Below are 26,625 nucleotides of genomic sequence, written 5' to 3' on the forward strand. Positions count from 1 at the left end.
TGGCCTCAAACTCAGAAATCCGCCTGCCTCTGCCTCCCAGAGTGCTGGAATTACAGGCGTGCGCCACCACCGCCCGGCTTCTAAAAGCCTTTTAACTCTCACGTTTCGTTTCTTTTCTCTTTTGGTTTGGTTTTTGAGACAGGGTTTCTTTGGGTAGCCCTGGCTATCGAGGAACTTGCTTTGTAGACTAGGCTGGCTTCCAACTAAGAGAGATCTGTCTGCCTCTGCCTCTCGAGGGCTACGTTTAAAGGCATGCATCACCACTGCGCGGCTAACCCCCCTCAATTATTGATCAGTAGACTTCTAACTATAAAACCAGATAATACTAAAAAATATTCGTCGGTAATGAACTATCGGGCAGTTACTAGCACTATGTATTTCAATGGCGGGGTGTGGAAAGAAAGGAGCAAGGAAGGGTGGATTTCAGTCCCATTGATATTTTTTTGAGAATGGGCGCATTTTTTTTTCTTTCCTTTTTTTTTTTTTTTTTTTTTTTGAGGCAAGCTCTGACAGAGAGAAGGGAATTACTTTCCAAGAAGCGCCAAGCAGAGGAACCCACGCCTTTCCCAACTACCTGCGAGTGAAGGAAACAAGGAAAGCTTAAGAATTTCACGGTCCACGTCCCGACGTCACTCTCGAGGCACCCAGAGCACAGAAGTGCGGTGTGGGGTCTCGGCTGACTCCACGTGGCGTCGCCGCCACTGCAAGGCTTGGGGCGGGGCGGGGCAGGTAGAGGCGGCGTGGGGCTGCGGGGTGGGGCGCCACTACGCGTGCGCGGAGAGGGCAGGGCTGTCGAGGGTCGGCTGGACCGGAGGGAGGGGCGGGGCAGCAGGTGGGCGCGCGCTTAGGGGCGGGACGCTAGCCGCGCGTGCGCGGAGGGGGCGGGGCGCGCTGCGTAGGGGTGGGCCCTACTCTTCCCGGTCCGGCGCCGCGGCCTACGATCTGAGCTCCTCCCCGGCTGGGTCCCTCTCTCCTCCCTTTGGCGGTTCCTCCCTCCTCCGGCAGCCAGGCAGCATGGCGGCGGTGGAGACACGGGTGTGCGAGACGGACGGCTGCAGCAGCGAGGCCAAGCTCCAGTGTCCCACCTGCATCAAGCTGGGCATCCAGGGCTCGTACTTCTGCTCGCAGGTAGCCGCCCACCCCGCGCCCCTCCGGTCGTCCACCTCTGGGCCTTGTCGCCACCCGCTCGGGCCTCAGAGCGGCCCGGGCCTCGGGAGCCGGCCGCCAGCGCTCGCGGGGGCGGAAGCTGACCTGCGGCGGGTTCGGGCCGGGCATCCGCGGCCCCGAGGGCGGCCAGGTGTGTGCGCAGGTAGGGACGCGCGGGAACCGGTAGCCCATGACCGCCGCCCGAGCCGGGGTCGGGTCTGGACGCCGCGGGCCGCGCTCCCGGGGCTTCTCTCCGGTGCCCGTGCAATCCGGGACGGAGACGGAAGCGACCTGCCGGGGCCTCCGGTGGCCGCAGTCTTCGTAGAGGAGAGCTAGCTTTAGCCTCACTTCTTTTGTGTTTTACTACGGTGCTTTGACATTTAAGCAAGTTTGAGCGTAGGCGTGGAGAGGGGTCTGTGTAATTCGTTCTTTTCCATTGACATCTTAGATTATTAATTTGAGAACCGGTAAGGTAAAGAAGAGATGAGTCACTTCTGTTACTGAAGTTCCTGCGGAGTAGAAAGGACAGTTTCCTCAAGGGTTGTGCTTTAAGGCTCCGTTGTAGAAGTTTTTGTGCGTTTGAGCAAATCCAATACTTGAGTGGGCCCCTGACAGAAGTGTGTGTTTATTGAACAGTATTTGTGTTCCATTGTGTTTGAGACTGAGAATGATGGCGAGGCAAGCGGTAGATAGTTATTAGGCTCCTAGTTACAATTTGTTGAGGCCAAGCATGTAAATACGTTGGTAATAAACTGGCAGGTTCCTGGGAGAGGGGAGTTAATCAATAGTCCAAAGGCCTTGGCATGTTAATTCCTCTGGGATCTTCAGTAAGTGAAATTACTTATGTTCCCGAGTTCCAATGTTACTCTATACAGACAGAATGAGGATACTTTCCTTCCTATTGTACAAGATTGTGCTGACAATGAAATTAAGGAAGACCTTGTAGCTTTATAATTTAAGACGTTTTGTGTTTCTTAAAGGTGTACAATTTAATGCTGGTATCTAGATAAAGTTGAATAAGAATAATTATGTCACCAGTCGTAGCGCATGCCTTTAATCCCAGCACTTGGTAGGCAGGCCTGCAAATCTCAGAGTTCTAGGACAGCCTGTTCTACAAGTAAGTTCCAGGACGGCCATGGTTCCTCAGAGAAGCCTTATCTCTGGGAAGAGGCAGGGGTTAGGGTGGGGAGGGGGAGAATAGTTATATGAAAATAACAAAAACAACTGTTTTCTAACAAAGTAGATGGAAAGATAGATATAAGGTAAAACCTATGATTAAAAGCCTTAGCAATTGCAGTAAACCATTCAAGAGCCCTTCACTGTTGTATGGTCTTGCTTTTAGAGAGATTATGATCCTTGACCTTGCTGCCGTCACTTTCCCAGCATGCTCCTGGAGGAGAGAGGCATGTTACTTGATCTGAAAATAGCCCTGGGGCTGTCAACCCTGTGCAGGGCCTCCTGTGGCTTTAATGCTTTCCAGTTTAACTTACTGAGTTCTGTGTGGAGCCTGGATTTAAGATGTAAAAATTTGCTATGAAAATTGTCTGCCATCTGAATAGATCGATGTATACAGTTCATCCAGTGTTTGAAGTTGGGAGGTGCTGGGTGTGGTGGCATATACCTTTAATCCCAATGCTTCAGAGGCAGAAGCTGATAGAACGAATTCTACAAGGCCAACCTGGTTTACATAGTGAGTTTTAAGGCTAAATAATGAGACTCTTATCTCAAAAAAAAAAAAAAGAAAGAAAACAAATAAACAAACAAAAAAATGACTGGGCTGTAGAGATGGCTCAGTGGTTAAGAGCACTGGATGCTCTTCCGGAGGACCTAAGCTCAGTTCCCAGCAACCACATGGTGGTTCACAATCTTCTCGGGCACCTGGCACATGCTACACAGGCATACTTGAAGGCACAGCACCCATACACATAAAATAGAAAATCTTAACAACTGGGCGGCATGCATGGATCAATACGTACTGACACTAGCTCCCAAATTGATTATCCAGTGCCAAGAGGTCAGCTCAGAAATCACTACACATAGGATTGTTATATGGACCGAGAAGGCCATACTTACACGTTTAGGAACACATACACACACACACACACACACACACAGTTACAAAGTAATTGTAGAGGCCATTGGATTTAAGGTCAAGGGGGTTTATGGGAAGGGTTGGAGGGAGGAAAGAGAAGGGGGAAAACAGCATAGTTATAAATGAAGAAATATATAAATGCTTAAAAGCATAGGTGGCATTCTGCTGTAAAGACTAGAACACCTGAGATTTATTCAGTATGGTAGAGTGTGTGGCCTGTGCTGGAGTCTGTATGTGTATTACCAGTGTTACTATTATCTGTGTAATTCAACATACCCAGTAGCTTATGATGTCTTTCTCCATTCCTATTAGCACCGCCCATGGGTAGTTTGTAGAATTTGACATGAGTCAGTTGTAGTAGTTCATTTCTCCACTCTAATTCCTCACTTTACAGACAAACCACTCAAACGGAGCCAGACTAGGTCTTAGTATCCAAGCCACCTTTCCCACTTGGATCCTGCTTATTCAGTAGTGAGGTTCTTACTGCTTTAGGTGTTCTGACTCCACAATTAGAGCTGTGGATTACCTTCTGTAATCAGAAGTCAGGGGCTCTGTCCATATTCTTTACTTTGCCAAGATGTTACCTGGCCTCTGAAATCAGCTATTCTGTCAGCCCCAGTAGAGACCTTGATGAAGTAAGTCACTGTAACTTTTCCTAAACACAGTGATATGGTGCTGAGCCTGAGGCTTTCCTCACTACTGGGCATGTTTGTTTTCAGGGTTTTTTCTTCCTCTCACTCTTCAGTTCCATAATACTGGCCAGCTTGTCTTTGAAACCAAACCAGACTACCAAGACATCTTTTTATAGTCCCAGTAACACTTGTACTCATGTTGATGGCCTGCAGTTAGTAGAGCAGTGTCTGATCAGGTGAGCTAGCCTTCTCATGCCCCAGTGCCCTTCCCTCTTGCTGCACTTTGTAGGCAGCGAGCGAGCGAGTGCTCAGCACATCTGAATGAGTGAGGAACTATCTGAAAAGGAGAGCAGGGGCTCCTCTGCTGTGTGACATCACCCAAGTAACTTCTGATTTGCATTATCTTTTGAAAATGGGAGCACTAAGTTCCTATCATATGGTTTTGATAGGTGAAATGAATAGGTAAGGCACTGACCAGAAAAGTAAACTATAAAATTAATTTTAATAAAAAATTAAAAAGGGTTTTATCTGAGTTGTTTCACTTTAAGAAGTTTTCTTCCTTTGATGGAATAAGACCCATTTTCCGAAGGTTGTGATATTTGTCTTACTAAATTAGAAGCAGTTTATATGTCTTTTTTTCTTCATTTGTAAGGGTTTTGTTTTTTGAGATGGAGCTGAGGTCTATTCATTATTGTGCTTTCTGAAGTTCCTTGTGTGAATATGTGCTTAATTTATTAAGTGAAAGATGAAAGGAGCGGGCCTAATACAGAAAGTGGGATTCTACCCTCGCATTAGCTCTCAAAGGATGCTGGACAAAGGTGTCTGTTGATTGACTGACTGAACTTAAAATTTGTCTTCCCTCCCCTCCCCTCCTCTCCCCTTTCCTTCCCTCCCCTTCCCCTCCCCCTTCCCCTCCTCCCCCCTTCCCTTTCCCTCCCTTTCCCCCTCCCCCTCCCCCCCTTTTTTGTCCTTTGGTTTTTTGAAGTAGGGTGTCTCTGTGTCGCCCAGGCTGGCACTTAAGCGCGCGTCCCCCCCACTCCCCCCACCCCCCCATGCTGGAATTAGAGACATGCTCCACCACACTCAGCTACAATTTTGAGTTTCTTGACTGCTTTTATTTAGCCAGGTTCTGTTCTGTTCATTGACTTGCCCTAAGCCAGGTAATTTCCTTAGCTGAGAAGGAAAATAATCTGCTACTGTTTGTGGCCTTCAGAACGGAGAGAATTAGTGGGAGAGGACGTTTGCAGTGAGATGTGGGTTTCAGTCTCTGTGCCTGTGTCCTAATGGTATCATCGGAGAGAATTAGTGGGAGAGGAAGTTTGCAGTGAGATGTGGGTTTCAGTCTCTGTGCCTGTGTCCTAATGGTATCATCCTTAGAGCTGGGAAGAGGGTTAATAAGGACATGGAACTAGCTAGCCTAGTGTTTGGTAATGATTTCAAGGTGCCCGTCACCTTATTACTTCTCTATCATGTGTGAGAGTGTTGAGTCTGCATGTATGTATATGTACAGTGTGGGTGCATGGTATTCTTGGATGCAGAAGTGCTCATCAGATCCCCTGGAACTGGAGTTAAGGATGGTTGTGAGTCCCCATGTGGGTGCTGGGAACTGAACTAGGGCCCTCTGCAACATCAACAAGTGCTCTTACCTGCTGATGAGTTGCTCTGGCTCCAGCCTCATATGTTGAAAGCAGACCTAAAGAAGTAAAATTATTTGAGAGTAAGTATTGGTTAGGACATTTGGTAATTTTTTTTTTTTTTGAGATAAATTCTACTTATGTAGTTCAAGCTGGGTCTTCCCTAAGGACTCCTAGCTTAGTTTTTTTCCTGCTGGAATTACAGGCACATGTCCATCTTATATTTTGGACAAATTCTTACAACTAATTCTTTCAAAATAGCAACGACAGAATACTAACTCTCTAGTCCATAGATTCCTAGTCCATACTAGATGTGCGTGTCCGGGCTGGTCATCAGCCTCCATTTCTTTCCCTGGTCAGCGACGCTGCTGCTCTCTGTTACTTGGCTCACACGTGACGTGTTTCTTTCTCTTCCACAAGTGTCATGTGCCATTAACAAAAATGGATAGTCAGAAGAAGGAATTGCCCAATCAGAAATGAAAATATGACAAAGATATGGTAAATGGGATAAATGTTGAGATGAAAATAAACCAAATATAGAGCTGTCAAAGATGAAGCGCTAAGCGGTGCAGTATTAGGAACGTTTGTAGCCCCTGCAGAGGGCTTCTCCAGTTCCTAGCTCTTGCGTGGGCTGCCTTACAACTGCCTTAACACTCTAGCTCCCGAGGCTCTCATGGCCTCTGTGGGTATGCTTGCGTATGCACTACTCCACCCCCACAAAAATAAGTCTTTAAATATTGGTGTTGTGGAATTGTTGACATTGCAGGCTTCCTAAAGACCCTAGATATGCAACCAAAGGAAATGGGGGCAGGGAGAGAGAGAGTGTATGCACACGCCTTTTGACATAAATGTTGGAAGTATGTCATCGTCATCTTTGGGAAGTGGCACCAACTCATACTGTAAGTCGAGTACTGGGCTCTCGGTTAGGCATTCAGCAGGAAATATAAGATGGTTCCTTACCATTTTACGTTACATGAAGCAAATAGACATTCTACAACTAATTCCATAGTTTAAGTTATAAAGAAACACATAGTGCTGTGAAAAGGGACAGAGAAGGGAGGGTGAGATTATGTTATGGATGAGTCTATTCTAGCAACAATAGATACCGAAAAGGCCTTAGACTGGAGAACAGCCATTACAGACTCCAGTGCTTGACAGAGTTGGTTTCCAGATATGTACCCAGAGTTAACACTTTTTAACGCTTCCGACAGAAGACTCATAGAGGAAGAATGGTTGTTTTGGCTTACAATTTAAGAAGGGATATTATCCATTGTAGTGACATATAGTGAGAGCTGGTGGGCCAAACATGAGGTAGGCTGGTCACATTGTATCTGCAGTCAGGAAGTGGGAGCAGGCATCAAATCTCAAGGTTAGCCCCCAGTGACCTGCTTCTTCCCACAGGACTCCTTCCTAAGGCTCTACAACAAACAGGCAGCACCAGTTAGTTAGGGAGTAAGTGTTCAAACACTGTGCAGGGGTTGGGTAGGAATTCTCATTAGGTCATGAAGGCACCATATACTCATGCAGATGCTCTACCACTGAACTATAACCCTAGCCTTAGATTACTTCCTGAATTGATACTATGAGTTGATGTCATTTATTAAGCCTTTCTAAATATTTATGTTGCAAACCTTTGTGTTTAAGTCTGTGTATTTATTTTTATATTTTTGAGGTAGTCTCTCAATGGGCAATCCTGGCTTGTGTAGAGCCCACCTGGTTGCCCTGCTTCTAGAGGTGTGGGATTAAAGACCTATGCCACTGACTGACCAACTGTTTCTCCTGTGTAACTGTCCTTAAAGATGCTTCTGATTAAGAAGGCCTGAAACTGATTTCCTTGTTTGCTCTTTTAGGAATGCTTTAAAGGAAGCTGGGCGACTCACAAGTTACTACATAAGAAAGCAAGTAAGTGACATTGCATATTCTTATGCCCTTTGCCTTGAGAGGGGCTTTGTCAGGACTTTCTTTAGTTCAGAAGGTATGTCTGCGTGTTCTGAAAGAATGGTCCTGACACCTGGAATTACTATTTTTTAGTAATATGTAATAAAATACATCTGAATTATATTTGCTTAATCTTGTTTCATGGGTTTAATAAGAAAACATGAGGTCTTTGCTAAGATGGGTGGATCTAGCTTAGCTAGCACCTGATAGTGTCCTAATCTTTTGGTGCCTTCTTGTCTTTGCTAGAAATGTTTGCATATTGTAGACTGAGGATGCAGTACTATTTGATGTTACTTGACCAGATCTCTGTTGCCCTGTAGCTGATAATGGTCTCAAATTCCTGCCCTCCATGTTTCTACCTCCCAAGTGCTGGATATAAGCATGTGTTACCACACCCTCTTCATTTTGGGGGTATCTTATATGACCCCACAAAATGAAGCTATTAACCGTTTCTTAGCTATTGTCAGCCACACTGATGTGGTGTTTATTCAGGACAGCCTTTCTGTCCTGTAAACTTAGTCATTAGTGTGGCTGACCTGAGACCACCTGCTGTGCTTACCTGGAAACTGACAAGGACTTGCTATGCATAAAGTAGTACCATCTGATGGACAGAGGCTTGCCGGGTAGTGTGTAGTAGTCAATGTAAACTTTCTGTCTTAGTGATTTTGGTGCCTTGTACTCACCTGCGTGTTGCTAGGTGTTAGTTGGTCTAATAAAGTTTGTTAGATTGCTTTACTAAAGTATCTGAGGTTAGCCAAACCAACTTTGAAGGAAAAGGAAATAAAAATTCTAAAAAGATATATTTTTCATGGTATGTATAAAGCAATATCTGTGCTTAGTGAGTGTTAACTCCTGGGTTATCCACAGGAGGAAATTTAGTCTGTCAGTAGGATATACTGTAAGCGAAAGTTCACCAAAGCAAGGAAGAGATTTTGGTTTGTTCTTTTTTTTTTTTTTTTTTTTGTTTTTGTTTTTCAAGACAGGGTTTCTCTGTGTAGCCCTGGCTGTTCTGGAATCCACCTGCCTCTGCCTCCCAAGTGCTGGGATTAAAGGCCTGCGCCACCACCGCCCGGCTTTTTGGTTTGTTCTTTGAATGGATTTATATAGCTTTGAGGTCACGTATTTAGGCCTTACGTTGAATGAAGTCTGATGCTCTTTGGCACACTGCCTGTATCTTATCTGGACCTATGGCATTGTGGTTTTTGAAAAATAGCGCAGGGCCTTTGCTTTCCCAGCTGTTTACAAAGTGTTGCTCCCAGCCTCAGCTCACCTCAGGATTATTAGGAATTAGTGCTTGTCGAGCACTTGGGACTCAGATGGAATGGATCCTGAAGTGAAAACTTACTTGAACTTTCAGGTGTAACTTTCTAGGGCACCCTCTGTAGAGATTAGAAAAGAGCGTGCTGGGTTTCAGCTCTTGTTTGTCTTGATGGCTTTGTGCTGCTTGTTTGTAGTCTGCTTTCAATTCTTTGAAAATCTCAGTTGTTGTGGAAGGGAAGGAACGCTGGTCAGCAGGGAGCGGGTGAGAGGCTCTCTTGCTCTCCTTTTGACTCCCTAGGAGCTCGGCTCAGCAGATGCCTTTGTTTTGTTTGGTTTTTTGGCTTTTTGGATTTGGTTTTTCGAGACAGGGTTTCTCTGTGTAGCCCTGGCTGTCCTGGAACTCACTCTGTAGACCAGGCTGGCCTCAAACTCAGAAATCTGCCTGCCTCTGCCTCCCAGAGTGCTGGGATTACAGGTGTGCGCCGCCACCCCCCCCACCCCCCCCACCCCCCCGCCCGCAGATGCCTTTGATCTGTTCCAAGACAGAGGCTGCTGCTGCTGCTGCTGCTGCTTCTGCTTCTGCTGCTGCTGCTTCTTCTTCTTCTTCTTCTTCTTCTTCTTATTATTATTATTATTATTATTATTATTATTACACGCAACCTGTGTGGAAGGAAGTCCGGACTTTTGGCGGGATTTGGTTTTCTCCTTCTAGAATGTGTGGTATTGGAGAGCAGACTTAGGCTTGGGAGGCAATGCACGATCTCAACAGCATGGGAATCTGGTGAGCACCTGCTATGAGTTGAACTTAATGGTCCTCCTGCCCAGTCTCCCAACTGCTGGGATTGCAGAGTTGTACCACTGTGCTCAGCAAAAGCCTGGATCTTGATTGCTCTAATATAGGTTAAAAAAGATATATTCCTGGAGGTTCCTGTTTCATACAAACTACTATGCTAATTTTACCTAAAGCAAGCATCAGTTGTCACTTTGAAATTTTCAGTAGTCCGTGAATCTAGTGAGAGTGAATGGAGTCTGTTTTTGTCTTGGGTACAGAAATAGTTTTGCATTGATTGAAAACCTTCACTTAAAAGCCAATGAATGGTTAAATTTGAAATTGTTTTTTATGTAAGTTTGCTTTGGGGTGATTTAAGATCACTGATCTTAAATAATAGAATAGAATTCAGCTGCTAGGTCTAATTTCCGATGGGAAGGTTTTGCTCCTATTTGATATCTTAAGATTACCATTGTATGAATTGATATTGTAGAGAGCATACACGTCCATCGAAAGCTGCTCTGGTTGAGACTGTACAGCATGTGTATAGGTGGTGCTTCTTCCCCAGCACTGAGATCTGAGAGGGTCGGAGGGTGTTGTCAGGTTAGATTGGATGCCTGCTGGAGTTTTGTTCCACTAAATGAGAATTAAAGTAACCTGCTGTTCAGCCAGGCGGTGGTGGCGCACGCCTGTAATCCCAGCACTCTGGGAGGCAGAGGCAGGCGGATTTCTGAGTTCGAGGCCAGCCTGGTCTCCAGAGTGAGTTCCAGGACAACCAGGGCTACACAGAAAAACCCTGTCTCGAAAAATACCAAAAAAACCACACACACACACACACACACACACACACACACACAAGAAAGTAAACTGCTGTTCAGTAACCTGCTGTCTGAAGGATTCTTTTCTCCTTCCTTTCACGTCGTCCATCTCTCTTTCTTGCAGAAGATGAAAAGGCAAAGCGAGAAGTATGCTCTTGGACTGTAGAAGGTGATGTCAACACTGACCCGTGGGCAGGCTATCGGTACACCGGGAAACTCAGACCACACTATCCACTGGTGAGTATATAAGGTAATAACAATGTAACATTGGGTTTAAAGCAGTTCCCCTTTTTTTTGAGATTGATGCTTGTAATTTTTATTCCAGTAGTGAATCAAGAACAGGGTTGTCTTCAGAAAGAAATGTACATTTATAGCTCTCAGGCAATAGTATTTAGGAGCTAGTAGGGACATTTGGCAGTTGTGGAAGAAGTGGAAAGTTTTTAGATGTAAAGACTAAAACTTTATTAGTAGAAGAATGGTGCATGTTACTGCTTTTCTACAATTTTTCAATATGACCCATGGTTACCTAATTACAATGATTTAGGTACCACTCCAATTCCCTTCTATAGGACTCAAAAGTCTTTTTAGTTGTTTGAGAATTTCAAGCAAAAATACAATGTGTTTTGATCAGACTCAGCTCTAATTCCTCTGTTTCTCTACTACAATTCCGTCCCAACTTCATGGACTTCTAAAAAATGACTGAGTCCATTTAGTGCTGCCAGCGTGTGGGTAGGCCCTCCCCAGAGCATAGGCACACGGTCAGGACTCATTCCTAGCAGTGACATGGGTGGGCTGTCCCCAGAGCATAGGCACAGGGTCAGGACTCATTCCTAGCAGTGACATGGGTGGGCTGTCCCCAGAGCATAGGCACATGGTCAGGACTCATCCTAGCAGTGACATGGGTGGGCTGTCCCCAGAGCATAGGCACATGGTCAGGACTCATTCCTAGCAGTGACATGGGTGGGCTGTCCCCAGAGCATAGGCACAGGGTCAGGACTCATCCTAGTAGTGACATGGGTGGGCTGTCCCCAGAGCATAGGCACACGGTCAGGACTCATCCTAGCAGTGACATGGGTGGGCTGTCCCCAGAGCATAGGCACACGGTCAGGACTCATTCCTAGCAGTGACATGGGTGGGCTGTCCCCAGAGCATAGGCACATGGTCAGGACTCATTCCTAGCAGTGACATGGGTGGGCTGTCCCCAGAGCATAGGCACAGGGTCAGGACTCATCCTAGTAGTGACATGGGTGGGCTGTCCCCAGAGCATAGGCACATGGTCAGGATTCATCCTAGCAGTGACATGGGTGGGCTGTCCCCAGAGCATAGGCACATGGTCAGGATTCATCCTAGCAGTGACATGGGTGGGCTGTCCCCAGAGCATAGGCACATGGTCAGGATTCATCCTAGCAGTGACATGGGTGGGCTGTCCCCAGAGCATAGGCACATGGTCAGGACTCATTCCTAGCAGTGACATGGGTTCAGAGCTGGATGAGACTGTTGGTCCCTTTCCCCTGTTTCGCTCTTGCCAGAGCTGTGAAGGCTGGCGAGTAGCTGCAGCTTCCACTTCAGTACAAACGCAAGAGCGGTTTGTTGTTTTGAGACAAGGTCTCTCTACATAGGCCTGGAACTCACTATGTGTAGACAAGGCTGTCCTCAAACTCACCTGCCACTGCCTCCCAAGTGCTGGGATTAAAGGCCCGTGCAACCACATCCTTTGGACTTTTAAAGAGATTTTTAATGTGAGAATTCACTTGTTGAAATTTTCTTTTTTGGTGTTTTGGATTTGTTTTTTTTTTTTTTTTTTTTTTTTTTTTTTGAGACAGGGTTTCTCTGTATAGCCCTGACTGTCCTGGAACTCACTCTGTAAACCAGGCTGGCCTTGAACTCAGAAATCCGCCTGCCTCTGCCTCCCAGTGTGCTGGGATTACAGGCGTGTGCCACCAATGCCCAGCTTTGTTGAAATTTTCTATCATTGCATATTTGATTGATACCTTTAAAAAAACAAATATGTTTTTGGAAAACTTAAAAAATTTGGAAAACTACCAGATACATAAGAATGTTTCTGTATTCTCCCTCTAGGAATGTTTCCTTTACTCTGAGACACCACTTTATTACTCTTACCAGCTTGCCAATTTAGAGCAACAGGGTCCCTGCTGGTGATTTAAATTTTTTTATTTTTTTAAAGATTTACTGCTTCTATTACTTAAATTCATCTGTGTTTAAACCTCTGTTGGGGTATGAATCCGTAAGTTCACGTATCAGGAGAGCCCAGAGGTGTCAGGTGGTTGTAAGCCACCCCAGAGCATGCTGGGAATTGAACTTAGGTCCTCTGGAAGAGCTGACTCTTAAACACTGAGCCATCGCTCCAGCCTGTATCTAGTCTTAAAGCATGGACAGCCTTGGCCATTCTCAAACACATGAGGCTAGAAAATAAACTTCGTTTCTGTGAGTGAGACAGGGATGTTATGATACTAACATGCCAACCAAAACTAGCTTTGTTAAAAGCTTTGACTTGAACTCTTAGTTGTCTTCCCAGTTTTATTTTCGTTAGTAGTTAACGGGGGTTGAACTTATCTCACTATTGTTTCTAGATGCCTACACGGCCAGTGCCCAGTTACATTCAGAGGCCGGACTATGCCGATCACCCCTTAGGTAAGTCCTGCTTGGGTCGCCTCTATGGTTTGCAGTTTGTGGGCTTGATTGGCATGGCCAGGAATGCTCTTCCTGGACAGTTTTCAGCGCTGGACATAGAGTGTAGACATAGTTTCTTTTTTAAAAGCCACATTAGAACATTTAAGGTAAAGATTTTTTCCTCGTTAGGAATATATCCAGTTCTGAAAACAGTGTTTATGTGGCTAATAAAGACTACATTCAGAAAAATACTGTGTTTTGTGTTAAATGAGCTGTCAGATGGGAGGGAAAGGTTTTGATTTTCTTTGTGCTTATCCAAACTAAGGCCAAAGTAGATTATGAAGGCCTGAGTGAGTGTCATACTAAAACTTTGGGCTGTGGCAGCACAAGTCTAGTAATGGCGGAGTAGTGGTAGCTGTGGTGAGCATGATTGTGAGGGGTCCTTAATTGTAACTGATGTTTATTTTTGCTTAACTGTGTGTCAGGCACTGTGTTACTCCATTTAATGCTTTCAACATTTCTGAGGTAGGTTCTGTTGCCTTCTCTATTTTATAGATAATATTAGTGAGACATGCAGAGAAGATGAGTAATTTGCCACCAGGTCAGTGGACGCAGTCTCTGACCTTTGGACTTGTACAGTAGTTAGGTTGGACTAGGGGCTAACTGGTTTTCATGTCAAAATGAGAAATTCTTGAATACCAGAAGTTTTACATGATTTGTTTATTTTAAAATTTAAAACATTTACAAATTTTTGGTCTTGAGACAAAAATTGGCCTTCCATGTACAGTCCTTCTGTCTCAGCCTCCTGAGTGTGGGATTACATGTCTGTGTCACTGTGTGCAGCTAGTGTGCCTGTGTATGAGTGTAGTTAGCTGTGTTGCTCGTTAAACCTCATGGAACCAGAGTATTATTTTTCTATATGTAATCTCAAAATTTAGTTAAATTTATTGTAGATAAATATAAGGAAAAGGCAGTAGGAATGATAGAATAATGTGGACATTATTCTCCTTTGAGTATAGTAATAACTTAAATTAAAAAGAATATATATAACTTTAATAGAATAGTGTTATGCATTGAAAAGAAACCCTGTTCCCTAGAGGTAACTGCTTTAAGAACATGCCTTAGATATGGTGAGAACACATCAGATCCAGCACTGGTTGTACATGTACAATGCACACACCACATACACCTTTTACATTTTAGTTTTATTTCAATATTAATCTGTTATCTTGGATGTATTCCATTTGAGTTCATGTAAGTTCTTTGGTTCTTTAATTTTAATTTCATTGTGTGGGTGTATCATAATTATCAAATAGGCCTCTACTAATGAGTGGTTAGATTATTTGCAGGGTTTTGCATCTGTGAGTTGGATTGTAGTTTCTATTTTTGTATTTTCATCTTTGCCCACATGTAAGAAAGAGTATTTTTTTTTTTAGGTTAATTGCCTAAAGTAATGGTTTGGATTAAAGGATTTATGCATCTTTATTTTAAGATACTAGAAATTTCTGAGCATTTAGCTAGTTATAACTCATTAAAACCATGAGCACACTTCTCTGATAGAACGTATACTGATTGGAATGGTTTGGTGAGGGCCAGCATGACCCCTTGGGAGGGTGACACATACTTGTTCAGGTGGTCCAATTTAGAAAAGCAAACAGGAGAATTGGCTTCTCTCCCATTGTTACCACATTGTTTGCTGTCAAGTTTGTCTGGCCTTTATAAACCTGAAAGTTTAACATCTTTTCATGTATTAAAAGTTTCTATCCTTGTGAATGTCTGTTCATATTTGTATCTTCTTTTTCTGTTAGACTGTTAGATTCCACTCTCCAAATTTCTAAAATACTCTTTATACATTAACAATGATATATATGATACAAATGTTTTCTCCTCAGCTGAACATTACTATTTTGTCATTGTATAATGGCATACTTTCAGCGTTTGTCTATGTAGTTAGTTGAATGTGTGTCTTGTATTATCATATTTAATTCCTACATGTCTTTGGTTGGTATATGATAAATCTGTTTGACTAGTCATGTGCCATGGCCAAACTCAGCCATTAGAAATGTTTCCTATGTGCATGCCTTGTTGCTGTCACATTTGCCTTTTTTTCAGAATTTTCCTGGGTATTGCATGTTTTTTTTTACTGTATTAAGTTTATAATAAGCTTGTCTTGATTTCTAAATATATCTTGGTGGCATTTGTAAATTAGTTAACTAAATACAGATTTATTTGGGAAGAATCGATATCTTGTTCTATTCAAGAATAGGATATGCTTTCTGTTTTATTAACCTTCTGTGTATTGCAATGGCGTTTTGAGAGTTCCTTTTTGAAACTCTTATTTTTATATTTGTTCTCGGTACTTTAGTGTTTAGTGGTTTTTAGCTTGTTTGTATTCTGGTAAAGTTACCGATTTTGACATCTTAACTGCTAACTTGATAAATGCTTATTTTCATCCATATACCAGATGCTTCTTTTCTTCTTGGCCTATGTAATATCTGAAATTGATAAAGCTTTTATCGTTTCCTTTAAGTTATATGGTTTTTTTCTTTTTAGTATTGCCAGAATAGCATTGTGCCACATAATAATAATTCTATGACGTTCATTCTTGATTTTACATTTACATTTTAAAGTGGTTGCTGCCTATGCTATGAGGATTATCATTCTGGATAGTCATTTATTTTCTACTATTGAATTAATAACCCTATCTTTTGATGGAACTCAGGGGCTGGAGTGCTAGCTGAGTGGTTAGCAGCACTGTCAGCCCTTTGAGAGGACCCGACTCCCAGGAACTCCTGTTTCAGGGTCCAGTCCACTCTCCGGCCTCCATGACGCAGCACACACATTGACACACACGTAAAAGAACTGCAGAAAAATTTGTTTGCACATTTTTTTATTTCAGAGAATGCAAACAGGATTGATTTGTTACCCATCCCTTCCACCCCAAGATTTTGAAATAATTGCTATGCTTACTGTTTAAGTCTATATAAAACTTGAATTAAACTAATTTCATTAATGAAGATTATTTGGGCAATATTTCCCAAACTTTTAATTATAACCCGAGCAAGAAAGGGTTTCATGACATGATCTCTGTATGTAAGAACAATAATCAGATATTTTGCATCAATATTTACCCGGGGCTGTATAATATAGAATCTGATACTTTCTATTCCGTTTTCACTTTTCAAATGTTAGTTATAGCCTACTAAAAGTCATAAGCTAGGTTGGAGAGGTGCTTCAGTGGTTAAGAGCGTGCTGTTCTTCTATAGGACCAAGGTTCAGTTCCTACCACCCTCCTGATAGCTCTAAGTTCCAGGGGACCAGATGCCCTCTTCTGGTTTTCAAGGCCACAAGACTTGCATGCAGAAAATCTGTGCACAAGAAACTAAAAGAAAAAAAAAACATAAGAAGCAGTTTGAGTGGCATTGACTTAGGTTCTGGTTTTACAGCAACACTACAGTTGATTAGTTGTTGGTATGTAAATGCATTGTGAAAACAGGCGTGATTTAGTGAGTCCAGTAGTACATTGCCTGGCATGTAGTAAGTACTCTGTAAACAGTCACTGATTCCTAGAAAAAGTTTTAGAAATTTTTTCTTTATAATTTCTGCTATTTCCATTTTGTGTTGAAAATATTAAGAAAATAAACTACCATGGCCCCATGTGACTCAATAGTGTGCGTAGGAGACTCAGCTGTTGCCACCTTCAGTGACTAATGTGCTGCTGAACTGTATTCTGTGTGCTGTGGTTTTACTCACTCATTTTCCATTCCAGGAATGTCTGAATCTGAACAGGCTCTTAAAGGTACTTCTCAGATTAAATTACTCTCCTCTGAAGATATAGAAGGGATGCGACTTGTGTGTAGGGTAAGAGTTACTTTTTCCTCATGGGTAGAACAGGGTTAAGAGCGCAGACAAGGAGTCTGATTTGTTTGTAAACTCTTACAACCCATTTCTTCTCACTTACTTCCAAAACATCTTTTTATGTTTAAATAATCTATTTTAAAATAAAACTAACAGCAGGCCATCTGTAGTCATTTTCTTTGATCAACTTCGTATTGTTTGTTTGCATAAACATTTACTGAACTGAGAAGATTGAAAGATGAGCATGACTTTACTCTGCCCTTGGGCTTGCATCCTCCTCCTCCTCATTGCTTGCTGCTGCTGCTGCTGCTGCTTCTTCTTCTTCTTCTTCTTCTTCTTCTTCTTTCTTCTTTCTTCTTTCTTCTTTCTTCTTTCTTCTTTCTTCTTTCTTCTTTCTTCTTTCTTCTTTCTTCTTTCTTCTTATTTTGTAGCCCAGGCTATCTTGGAACTTACTATGTAGCCCAGGCTGGCCTTGAACTTAGCGATCTACCTGCCTCTACCTCCTTAGTGTTGGGATCAAAGGCGAGCACTACCATGCCTGGCTTTTATTTTTTTGCAGCATTATTTTTAAAGAGTGAACTTTTTATGATACGTGTCATTCTGCATTTACAAATGTTCTAGCTCAGGACAGAGTCCAAGGCTCCACAGGGTTAGGTTAAAGTCTTGTGAGATACTGTGTTGGAGTATGGAGGGCTGGCTGGGCTAGTTAGCTGGAATCACGTGCACATGTTTTTCTAAAGAAGAAAAGCCTTAGATGTTCACTCAGGACTTTTGTGTAGGATTTCAAAAGTGCTTTAATGATATTTATTTGGAGAATTTTATATTTTTCGCTTGCTATGATTTTTATGAGGAAATCACTGTTTCCCTTCATGCTCCCCCACTTTAGAAATGTCAGATTAGACCTTCACCAGTTGATTGTTTACCTGATTTAAGATGTACATCATCATAAGTTTACTTATTAATAAGTCTGCTTATCCCAAGTTTTATATAAATTTGTTTTTATATCTATATATTTATGCATTTAATGCATACAAAATGATATCAGATGATTTCATTTGACTGATTTTTCACAAAATCAGAGACAATACAGAGTATAAGTTCTGTTTTATTTTATCTTGAGTGTACTTAGTTTTCCTTTTCAGCTTGCCAGAGAAGTCCTGGACATTGCTGCTGGGATGATTAAAGCGGGTGTAACCACTGAAGAAATCGACCATGCTGTACACTTAGTAAGAACTTTGCTTTCTTATTTCAGAAGCTTCAGATTATTAGATTTTTTTTTTAAACTTCATTTTATAATGCCCCAAATAACTTTTAAACTAATCTAAAAGCTTACTTTTGCATTGTTTCAAATATAGTTAGCATTCCATAGCTTTTATACTGGTAAGTATATTCTGACAACTGCAATTGAAAATCTTTGGGAAAAAATAACTTTTAAGTTTGTATACACGTTTGTATTCTTTATTCCTTGCTACTGTTAGCTAATGGGGAGTACTTAGTGTAATAGTAAGTGATCGCAGTGGTGGTTAAAGTATATGGGAGGATGTGTGTGGCTTCTATGCAACCACTACACTGGACAAAGGACTGGAGTGTCTATAGATTTTGATAGCCAGCCAGGAGTTGAGGTATCACGTCTTCCACAGAGGACTTAGGCGAGATGGTGTCTAAGATCTGAGACAGATCCAAGGGGGTGCCTAGGATAGCTTGCTCCTTCTGGGACCTCCGCCTTTTAATTCATCTTATAGAATTGATTAACCAGTGTTTCCAACAAACTATGCTACTATGCCAGGTGTTCTGAAATACAGAATAAGCTGCAGAAACTAGACTAGAAATCAATATTGCTTTCATACACACAGAAAAACGGCAATAAACAGAGGAGATAGAGGGATCTGGTCTTCTTCAGTGTTCTGTGCTCTGAAGAGATGTCATGACCACAGCAGCTCCTACAAAGAAAGCATTTAATCTGGCCTTGCTTACAGTTGGAGGGTTAGTCCATTATCATTATGGTGAGGGTAGGGGAGAGGGAGAGAGATAGAGACAGACAGAGGGGACGTATGTAGGGGTGAGGAGGGAGAGAGAGCCCACCCCCAATGATACTCACTCCAACAAGGCTGGCCTCCTCACCCTCCAGAACTCCAGCTCTCTGGTGACTAAGCATCGGAATATGTGAGCCCATGAGGCTTACCCAGACCAACATAGGTACCTTAAAGAGTCTCACTAACAAGGCAATAAATAGACAAGTATTTGTTTATACAACATGGATATTTCTTTTTGTTTTAAAATAAAGATTGCTTGCTAGAGTCTTTAAGATGTGGAATATTGTGTCCATCCTATGTCTAAGCTCAGTAGTTTAAACATATGGACACTGGGTTCTACAGATGTCTCTGTCCATCCATCATGTGTGAAGGAAGGGTGCGGATGAAGCCGACATTTCCATGTTACTTCAGTGATGGCGGTGCTGTAAATGGGGACAGCTTTTCTGAAAGAATTTGACCATATGTCTTGAGCTTCTAAAAGTATTTTAAAAATTAAAAATGTTGCTGGAGTTTTTTATTTTTTGAGAGTTTGGAATTTATTACATGTATTTATTGTTTGGTTTGTGTGGGTGGGAGTTAGATATGTGTAGGGTTAGGTCAGAAAAAACTCAAGGTTAGTTCTGCCTATCTGTGGGGCCCTGAGGATGGAACTCAGGCTGTCAGGTGTTACTGTAATTTTTCAACCCAAATACCAGGTAAAAGAAATCTCAACTCAATCACTATTGATACAAGCTGCCCGCCTCGACTGGGCGGATCTCCCACTGCCCTACTCTCTCCCCATCCGTATTATCTGATCCATTATAACCTGCGGTTTCTCCAGGCCTCGCTCGAGCTTCTCTCCCTCGCCTCATCGTTGCTCCTCTGCCCCCAAACTCTCAGCTCCTTTTCCTTCCTCCTGCCCAGTCATTGGCTCTAGCCTTTAATTGAAAAGTTAAGGTGGGAAAAAGCATCTCACCTGCAGCCCCTCCCCAAGAGTGGAATTAGCATCAAATTCAAGCCCAGGGGTATCCACCTGCAGGCCTCTCCCTCCTGAGTCAGTCGGTGTGCTGGCCAGAGGTGGGTTTCGATTTGGGGTATTGTATATAATAATATATCATGAGTAGGCATTTGAGCACTTGGTGTGTGGGTTAGGTACCTTCACATTTAGTTATTTGATGTCGCCAGCATCCTCCGGAAGTAGGTGCTGCTGTCACCTCCATTTTATAATTATCCAAGGTCAGGTGACTTAGAGAGGATGGAATCTGATACGATAACTTGAGAAGTCCGCTCACATCAAGGAAGCACTGGAGGGCTGCAGTTGTTTCCGGTGACAGTATTTTCCACCTGAGGGAACTTCAGGCAGACTTAGGTAGAACTTTAAGTAGACTAACTACTTTAAGATTTCTAGAACTAGTGGAATTGCCAGTAGAATTAATTATGGACTATTCCACAAACTTACAGCACACTGATGGCTGCTGTGGAAAGAGTCCCGCAGCTGTTTTCTAAGTCCACAGATGTAGTGAGAGCAAATGTTACAGTGGGCACTTGCCATTTCTAACTACATTCGCACGCAGTCTCTCTCTGTGTGGATGCAGTGGCCTTTACATAAGATGCTGTGGAAAGCGCCTGTTAATATGTGATTTTTCCTGAAAGTGTTTCACAAGAAGTAGCTAAATAGAATCTTATGACATTTGTGTATATTTGTGTTGTGTCAGTTTGATTCTTTCTCATGAAGACCAGTGGACTGGTTTGCACACAGTGTATTTACTAGACATAAGCCTGCTAGACACTGAAAAAGATACTATCTTCCAGCTAGGCATGGTGCCATCATATGCCTATCGTCCCTAAAAGAAAGCCTGGGGCATCGTGCGTGCGTGTTCAGTTCATGTACACACACACACACACACACACACACACTTATACCTATACACCTATCAATATTCTCAAGTAAAATATAATATCAGTTCTTTATAGTAGCATCTGTCACAAAATTCTTTAGATTTTGATCTGATTCATTTTCATAGGTAATTTTTCCTTTTGTAGATTGCAAATTATGTTCTCTGTATTTACGTTTACTACAGGCATGCATTGCAAGGAATTGCTACCCTTCGCCCCTGAATTACTACAACTTCCCCAAGTCCTGCTGCACCTCGGTGAACGAGGTCATCTGCCACGGCATCCCAGACCGGCGGCCGCTGCAGGACGGGGACATTGTCAACGGTGAGCACGAGCAGCGGGACGGGCGTCACTGTGTGACCGGCATCACTGGCGTCATTGGGAGCGAAACCCACATCTCAGGATCTGCTAAGGGGTTTCTGTTTTCTTGACTAGAATTTTCCCTATTTAAAACTCAAGTGTTGCTCCAAATTGAAGGAACTCTTTTTCTTTTTCTTTTTCTCTTTCTCTTTCTCTTTCTCTTTCCTTTCTTGCCTTCCCTTTTCCCTTTTTTCTTTTTTCTCTTTTTTAAAGATTTACTTATTTATTTTATGTATTCACCATTGCTCTCTTCAGACACACCAGAAGAGGGCATAGGACCCCATTACAGATGGTTGTGAGCCACGATGTGGTTGCTGGGAATTGAACTCAGGACCTCTGGAAGAGCAGATGGTGTTCTTAACCACTGAGCAATCTCTCCACCCCTCCTTTCGTTTTTTTCTTTTCCTTTTCTTTTCCCTCCTTCCCTCCCTCCCTTCCCTCTCTTCCCTCCCTTCCCTCCCTTCCCTCCCTTCCCTCCTTCTCTCCTTCTTTCCTTCCTCTTTCTTAGTTATTGTATTTATTTACTTTTTAATTTGTTTACTTATTCTGTCTGTCCACCTACCTTCTTGTGTATCTGTCCATCATCTGAGACAGGGCTTTCTGCCCTGGAACTGACTTTGTAGACCAGGTTGGCCTTGACCTCAGAGCTCTGCCTGCTCCTGCCCCACCAGTGCTGGAATTAAAGATACCCAATGCCATCGCCCAGAAGGACACCTAATTTTAATGATTGTATTTGTGTGCTGCTTTCAGCATATATGTAGTATGCATTCTATACAGCCTATTTTACATGTGGTTGGTAAGTATACAGAAGATGTCAATGTAGAAGTAATAGTGAGCCTGTTACATACTTTTTCCTTCTACCAACATTTATTAATGATTCTGGAAAGATCAGGAGAGATTTTGGGGAGACCCTTGGTTGTAATTCATGGAGATTGTAAGCAAAGGGAAGAAGTCCCGCAGCAGGGCCTTTAAAAGTGCAGTGGCTTTGGGTTCCTGTGCTCTGCTGTCTTGGAAACACTGTGTGAGAGGAGCCACCGTAACAGCTCCTTTGGGACTGAGTGTATCAGCGAGGGAAGTAACCAGCAGACCTACTCAGCCGCATGAGGGGCTCGTGAGCCGCATGACAGCCAGCTTGGCCAGACATGTGCTCTGCTGCAGTAGGAACACAAAGGCCATGGGCGTAGCCACCACTGTGATGGGGTCCAAAAGCCATGGCTGCCTAGTCAGGCCACAGGGGAACTGATGCTACCATTCTGTTAAACGGACAGTAACAGATGGTACCGGAGGGTCTTCTCTTCACACCACAGATTAGTACAGCTCTCCGCTCTCATCAGGGAAGTTTCTTGCTGTAGTAGATGGTGCTTATGAAGAGACTCATAACTAGCCGACATGCAGAGAAAAGTATGAGACTGGAGTGCTTGGCTCTAAATGGGGCATCTGTATCACACCCTCATCCCCTCACCCCACCCTTGCCCAGGCTCAGGGATCAGTCAGAGGTTATAGACCGCTGCAGTGAAACAACTTTGGCTGGATATGGCAGGGACATGAATTCATAGGACCTGTGACCATACAAGCCTTTACAAGATCAAGTCAGCCAAGATTCCAGCAAGGGGGCCGGGGTAGGGGAGGGCTCAGGGCAAACTTCGCTCTTGTGTCCCAGGTGGGGGAAGAGCGAGCTGAAGACAGGTGGAGATGTTTCCTGTTTCAGAACTTAATGAGATCATCAGTCACTACCTGGGTTATTTCTCTCAACAGCTGCCTTCTGTGTAATGTTCTTCTGCCACTAAGGACTTCGTCACTAGCATAGAGCCCTCGTGTGCCTGGTGCCGCACGGCCACAGTCCTGTTCTCTACAGTTAGTTCAGCTGACTCTCCCCTGAGGGTTTTCTCTTAGGCAGCTACACTCACTGGCGAATTTGAGAGTGCAGATGGCATTGTTGTCATTTGGTTGTATGAAGATGTCATGCTTGATTTTAAAATACCAGTGAACATGGGCTTCTATCTGTCTTTTCCTCCCCCAGTGGACATCACTCTTTATCGAAATGGTTATCATGGGGATCTAAATGAGACCTTTTTTGTTGGAGATGTGGATGAAGGAGCAAGGAAACTTGTTCAGACTACGTATGAATGCCTGATGCAAGCCATCGATGCAGGTCAGTAATCAGTGCTGCTGCCGCCGCCATCAACGTTGACTGGACTGTTAGATTCTTTCACTTTCATTGTTCTCATAGAAACAGGATTGGGGTTTGGGCAGCTGGGGATGGGGCCTTCTTTATGCTTGCCTCTCCTCTTACTGTCCATAGCGTGTTACTGCAGTGTCCTTAGTACTTCAGTTCAGTCTCTCACTGTCCTATTTTATTTTATTTTATTTTATTTTATGTTATTTTTATTTCATGTGCATTGGTGTTTACATGAATGAATATCTGTGAGGGTGTCAGATTCTCTAGAGCTGGAGTTACAGTTGTGGGTTGCCACATGGGGGCTGGGAATCGAACCTGGGTCTTCTGGAAGAGTAAGTAGCCAATGCTTCTCATCACTGAGTCTTTCTCCAACTCCTGCTTGATATCTCTGAATTTCTTATTCTTTCAACTAATACCTTCCAAATTAGTCTATTTCCCTGCATTTATAGTTGTGCCTCCTTTAAAACACTTTTAAAATTAGATCTATATATGAGTGCACATGGGCAAATAAGCCACTATGTGCCGTGGGTATCAGGGGACAACTTTGCTCCTGCCCAGTGGGGAGTGTCCGCAGGGCCCTGTGCGCGCTGGGCAGCGCTTCACCACGCCCTGCCTCATGCCTCTGCTTATCATTGCCGTCATTTTCTTATAGCATTCCCTTAGTTTATAGGTATTAGGATTGTATAATGTTATGCTGGACACTGATGGTTTCCTGCTGTTCCAGTACTGCATGGAAGTGCAGTTCTCTAGGAACTTTTTCAGGCTTTGTTTGTTGTATAAATGCTTGTCCTGGCCCTTTTTTGTTATTTTTGGGGATTACAGAACAGGAAAGGCTTGTGGAAACTACTGAAAAAAGGATAATTTGGGAGCAATTTTCCATAAAGTTCCACAGCCTTTGAAATTTTATATTTGTTGTGTTATCCTTCTCACCACACACTATCCCCAGCAAAACTCTGACCTGTCATCAGTAGAGTATTGAGTAGAGTGGAATTCTTTGACAAAGGCACGGTTAAGTCTAAAAACCCTGATCCAATGTGTTGGTTATCAGTGTACTATGTGAGATGCAAGAAAGGATAAAGTTATTACTGAGACACATAAAGGCCACATGGGCCAAAATAAAGATTATGAGTGTCAGTGTGGGGACCTCCCTCCCCAAGTCTGGTCACTGTTGATCACTTAAAAACAGAGTTTTAGGTGATATTATAAGAGCTTTAATGTTTTCATTTGTGAGAGCTTCAGTTTTCCATTATTTTTAAGGTTTTTAACCAAATAATTTGTTCAGACTTGTTGACTAAAATATCCCTGTGGCTGGTTTCTCAGACATTTAGTTATATTATTAATTATATGGGGGAGATTTGCATCCTTTAGGGGAAGTTTTACTGAAACCTCAGGATGAGGTAGCTTAGTAAGCTGAAGAAGACAGTGGAAGAAAGAAGTTCTCCCTGCCTGCTTGGTCTCGCCTAGCTAGTAAGCCGTTCCTTCACTGGTGTTAGAGCCTACCTCTTTGTGATTCCAGCATATACTGGAAACCAGCTGAGACACCCAGTCAATCTTGGACCTTTTGTTGGTTGACAATCATAATTGGACTGGCCAAACCACAGCTTGTTAACTGTTCTATTAAGTCCTCATCTGTGCGGGCGTGTGATCGCGCGCGTGTGTGCATGTATGTGTAAGTAAATTCTGTCCCTCTAGAGGACCCTGGGTATATGCCCTTAATGAGAAAGGATAAAAAATGTGTTTTCCATTCAATTGTTTAGTGTTTGTTCTAAAGAAAACAAAAGGTGCTTTCCTTGACCCCCTGGTTTTCTCCTTCTTGTGTTAAAGGATGTATTTCTGAGCTGGGCGCAGGTGGCGCACGCCTGTAATCCCAGCACTCTGGGAGACAGAGGCAGGTGGATTTCTGAGTTCGAGGCCAGCCTGGTCTACAGAGTGAGTTCCAGGACAGCCAGGGCTACACAGAGAAACCCTGTCTCGAAAAACCGAAAAAAAAGAGGATGTGTTTCTGAGTTTGAGTAAGCTTTGTCATTTACTGGCCATCTGCATTTCCCTGGGCCTTCATCGGAGGCTGAGGCGTGAAGGAATAGTGTTCACCAAGATCTTGCCACAAGGAAACCAGCTATTCTGTTAAGTTTGCCCTCCTCACAGGCCTTTCCTCTTCCTTTCAGTGAAGCCTGGTGTTCGATACAGAGAGCTGGGAAACATCATTCAGAAACATGCCCAAGCGAATGGATTCTCCGTTGTTCGAAGCTATTGTGGACATGGGATCCACAAACTTTTCCATACAGCCCCCAATGTCCCACACTATGCCAGTGAGTGCTGTCCAAATCCTTGGTTATTTCTGTATATGAACCAATACGCAAGTCGGGTCTTCTGCATGGTAGTCATTGAAGTTGTGTGTGAGTATTCCCTTTCCCTCCTCATGTTACCTCTTCAAACATAAGTCAAGTTGAAGTCTTCCTCATATGACAGTCTAAAGTAAGTGGTCTTCAACTCATCTTTATAAGTCACCCTAGGAGATTGTCTCCTAGTCAACAGGTAGTATGTCTGGAGAGGAGGAGGTGCTTAATTAAGTTTTAGTCAGCCATCTTGGGATTGGCAGGTATTACCTGAATTTGTTTCTATTTTCAGGACTTCAGTGCTGAATTATATCTGACTGCAAGGGAAATAAATAGGAAGTGTAATTTAGATGAGTACTTTTGGAGAAATGTAAATTGATTTTGGCAGTCATTACAGTCCTATAAGTTTTCTGATTTCTTTGGTGTAATCAGTTCATCTTATTTGGTTTGCTGGGAGTTGTTTATTATTTATTGGTTTAATAAAGGAGAATAAGGTACTTGTTTCAAGTTGAGAGTGGTGTAGAAGAAAGCCACAGGATGTCTACGACATTGTGTTGCAGCTGTTTGCAGGAGTGTGTCTGTCATCAGTGTTGTGTGTGTGCAGTTACACACATTCTTCCTGTGTCTCAGTACTTTGAAAACACTCAGTAATGTCCTTATGTTGAGTTTTCTCATCATATAGTAGTAGGGAATGATGATATCTAGGAATTATTAACACTGAATTATACCCGGGGAGCACTTAGCGCTCTGCCTGACATTCGTGGCCTGGTGAATGACAGTGAGACTATCTGAGTGTCACATCGCAGTCATCATTTCTCAGCTTTGTTTACTATTCCATTGTTGAGTTGAACCTAGGACTGTGCCTGCTGGTCAAGCAGCACCTCTGAGCGACATCTTCAGTCTCTTTCAGCCCTACTTGTAAAAGCATATTAAATGCTCACATAGACGCGGCATTGCTCAGAATTATGCAGTCTGATGAACAACTGTCAGGGTTGACCTTTGGGACCTAGTTTCTCTTTGACTCTGGAGTCGTCTTTTCTCCTGTATTTATGCTTCCTGCAGTA

The 26,625-nt window shown here is 43.1% G+C and overlaps 1 protein-coding gene across 1 annotated transcript in view; it reads left to right on the forward strand.

Moving 5' to 3' along the window:
* Positions 1 to 923: 923 nt before the first annotated feature.
* Positions 924 to 26,625, forward strand: part of Metap1 (methionyl aminopeptidase 1) — a 32,191-nt gene continuing 6,489 nt past the window's right edge. Inside the window, exons 1-9 of the mRNA XM_052179144.1 lie at positions 924 to 1,128; positions 7,355 to 7,406; positions 10,414 to 10,526; positions 12,881 to 12,941; positions 16,690 to 16,781; positions 17,921 to 18,004; positions 20,872 to 21,010; positions 23,067 to 23,198; positions 25,391 to 25,534. Coding sequence (XP_052035104.1) covers positions 1,015 to 1,128; positions 7,355 to 7,406; positions 10,414 to 10,526; positions 12,881 to 12,941; positions 16,690 to 16,781; positions 17,921 to 18,004; positions 20,872 to 21,010; positions 23,067 to 23,198; positions 25,391 to 25,534 — 931 coding nt within the window. The 5' untranslated portion in view covers positions 924 to 1,014. The remainder of the gene's footprint in view (positions 1,129 to 7,354; positions 7,407 to 10,413; positions 10,527 to 12,880; positions 12,942 to 16,689; positions 16,782 to 17,920; positions 18,005 to 20,871; positions 21,011 to 23,066; positions 23,199 to 25,390; positions 25,535 to 26,625) is intronic.

This window comes from Apodemus sylvaticus, chromosome 4 (genome assembly GCF_947179515.1).
Source record: "Apodemus sylvaticus chromosome 4, mApoSyl1.1, whole genome shotgun sequence".
Classification (NCBI taxonomy): domain Eukaryota; kingdom Metazoa; phylum Chordata; class Mammalia; order Rodentia; family Muridae; genus Apodemus; species Apodemus sylvaticus.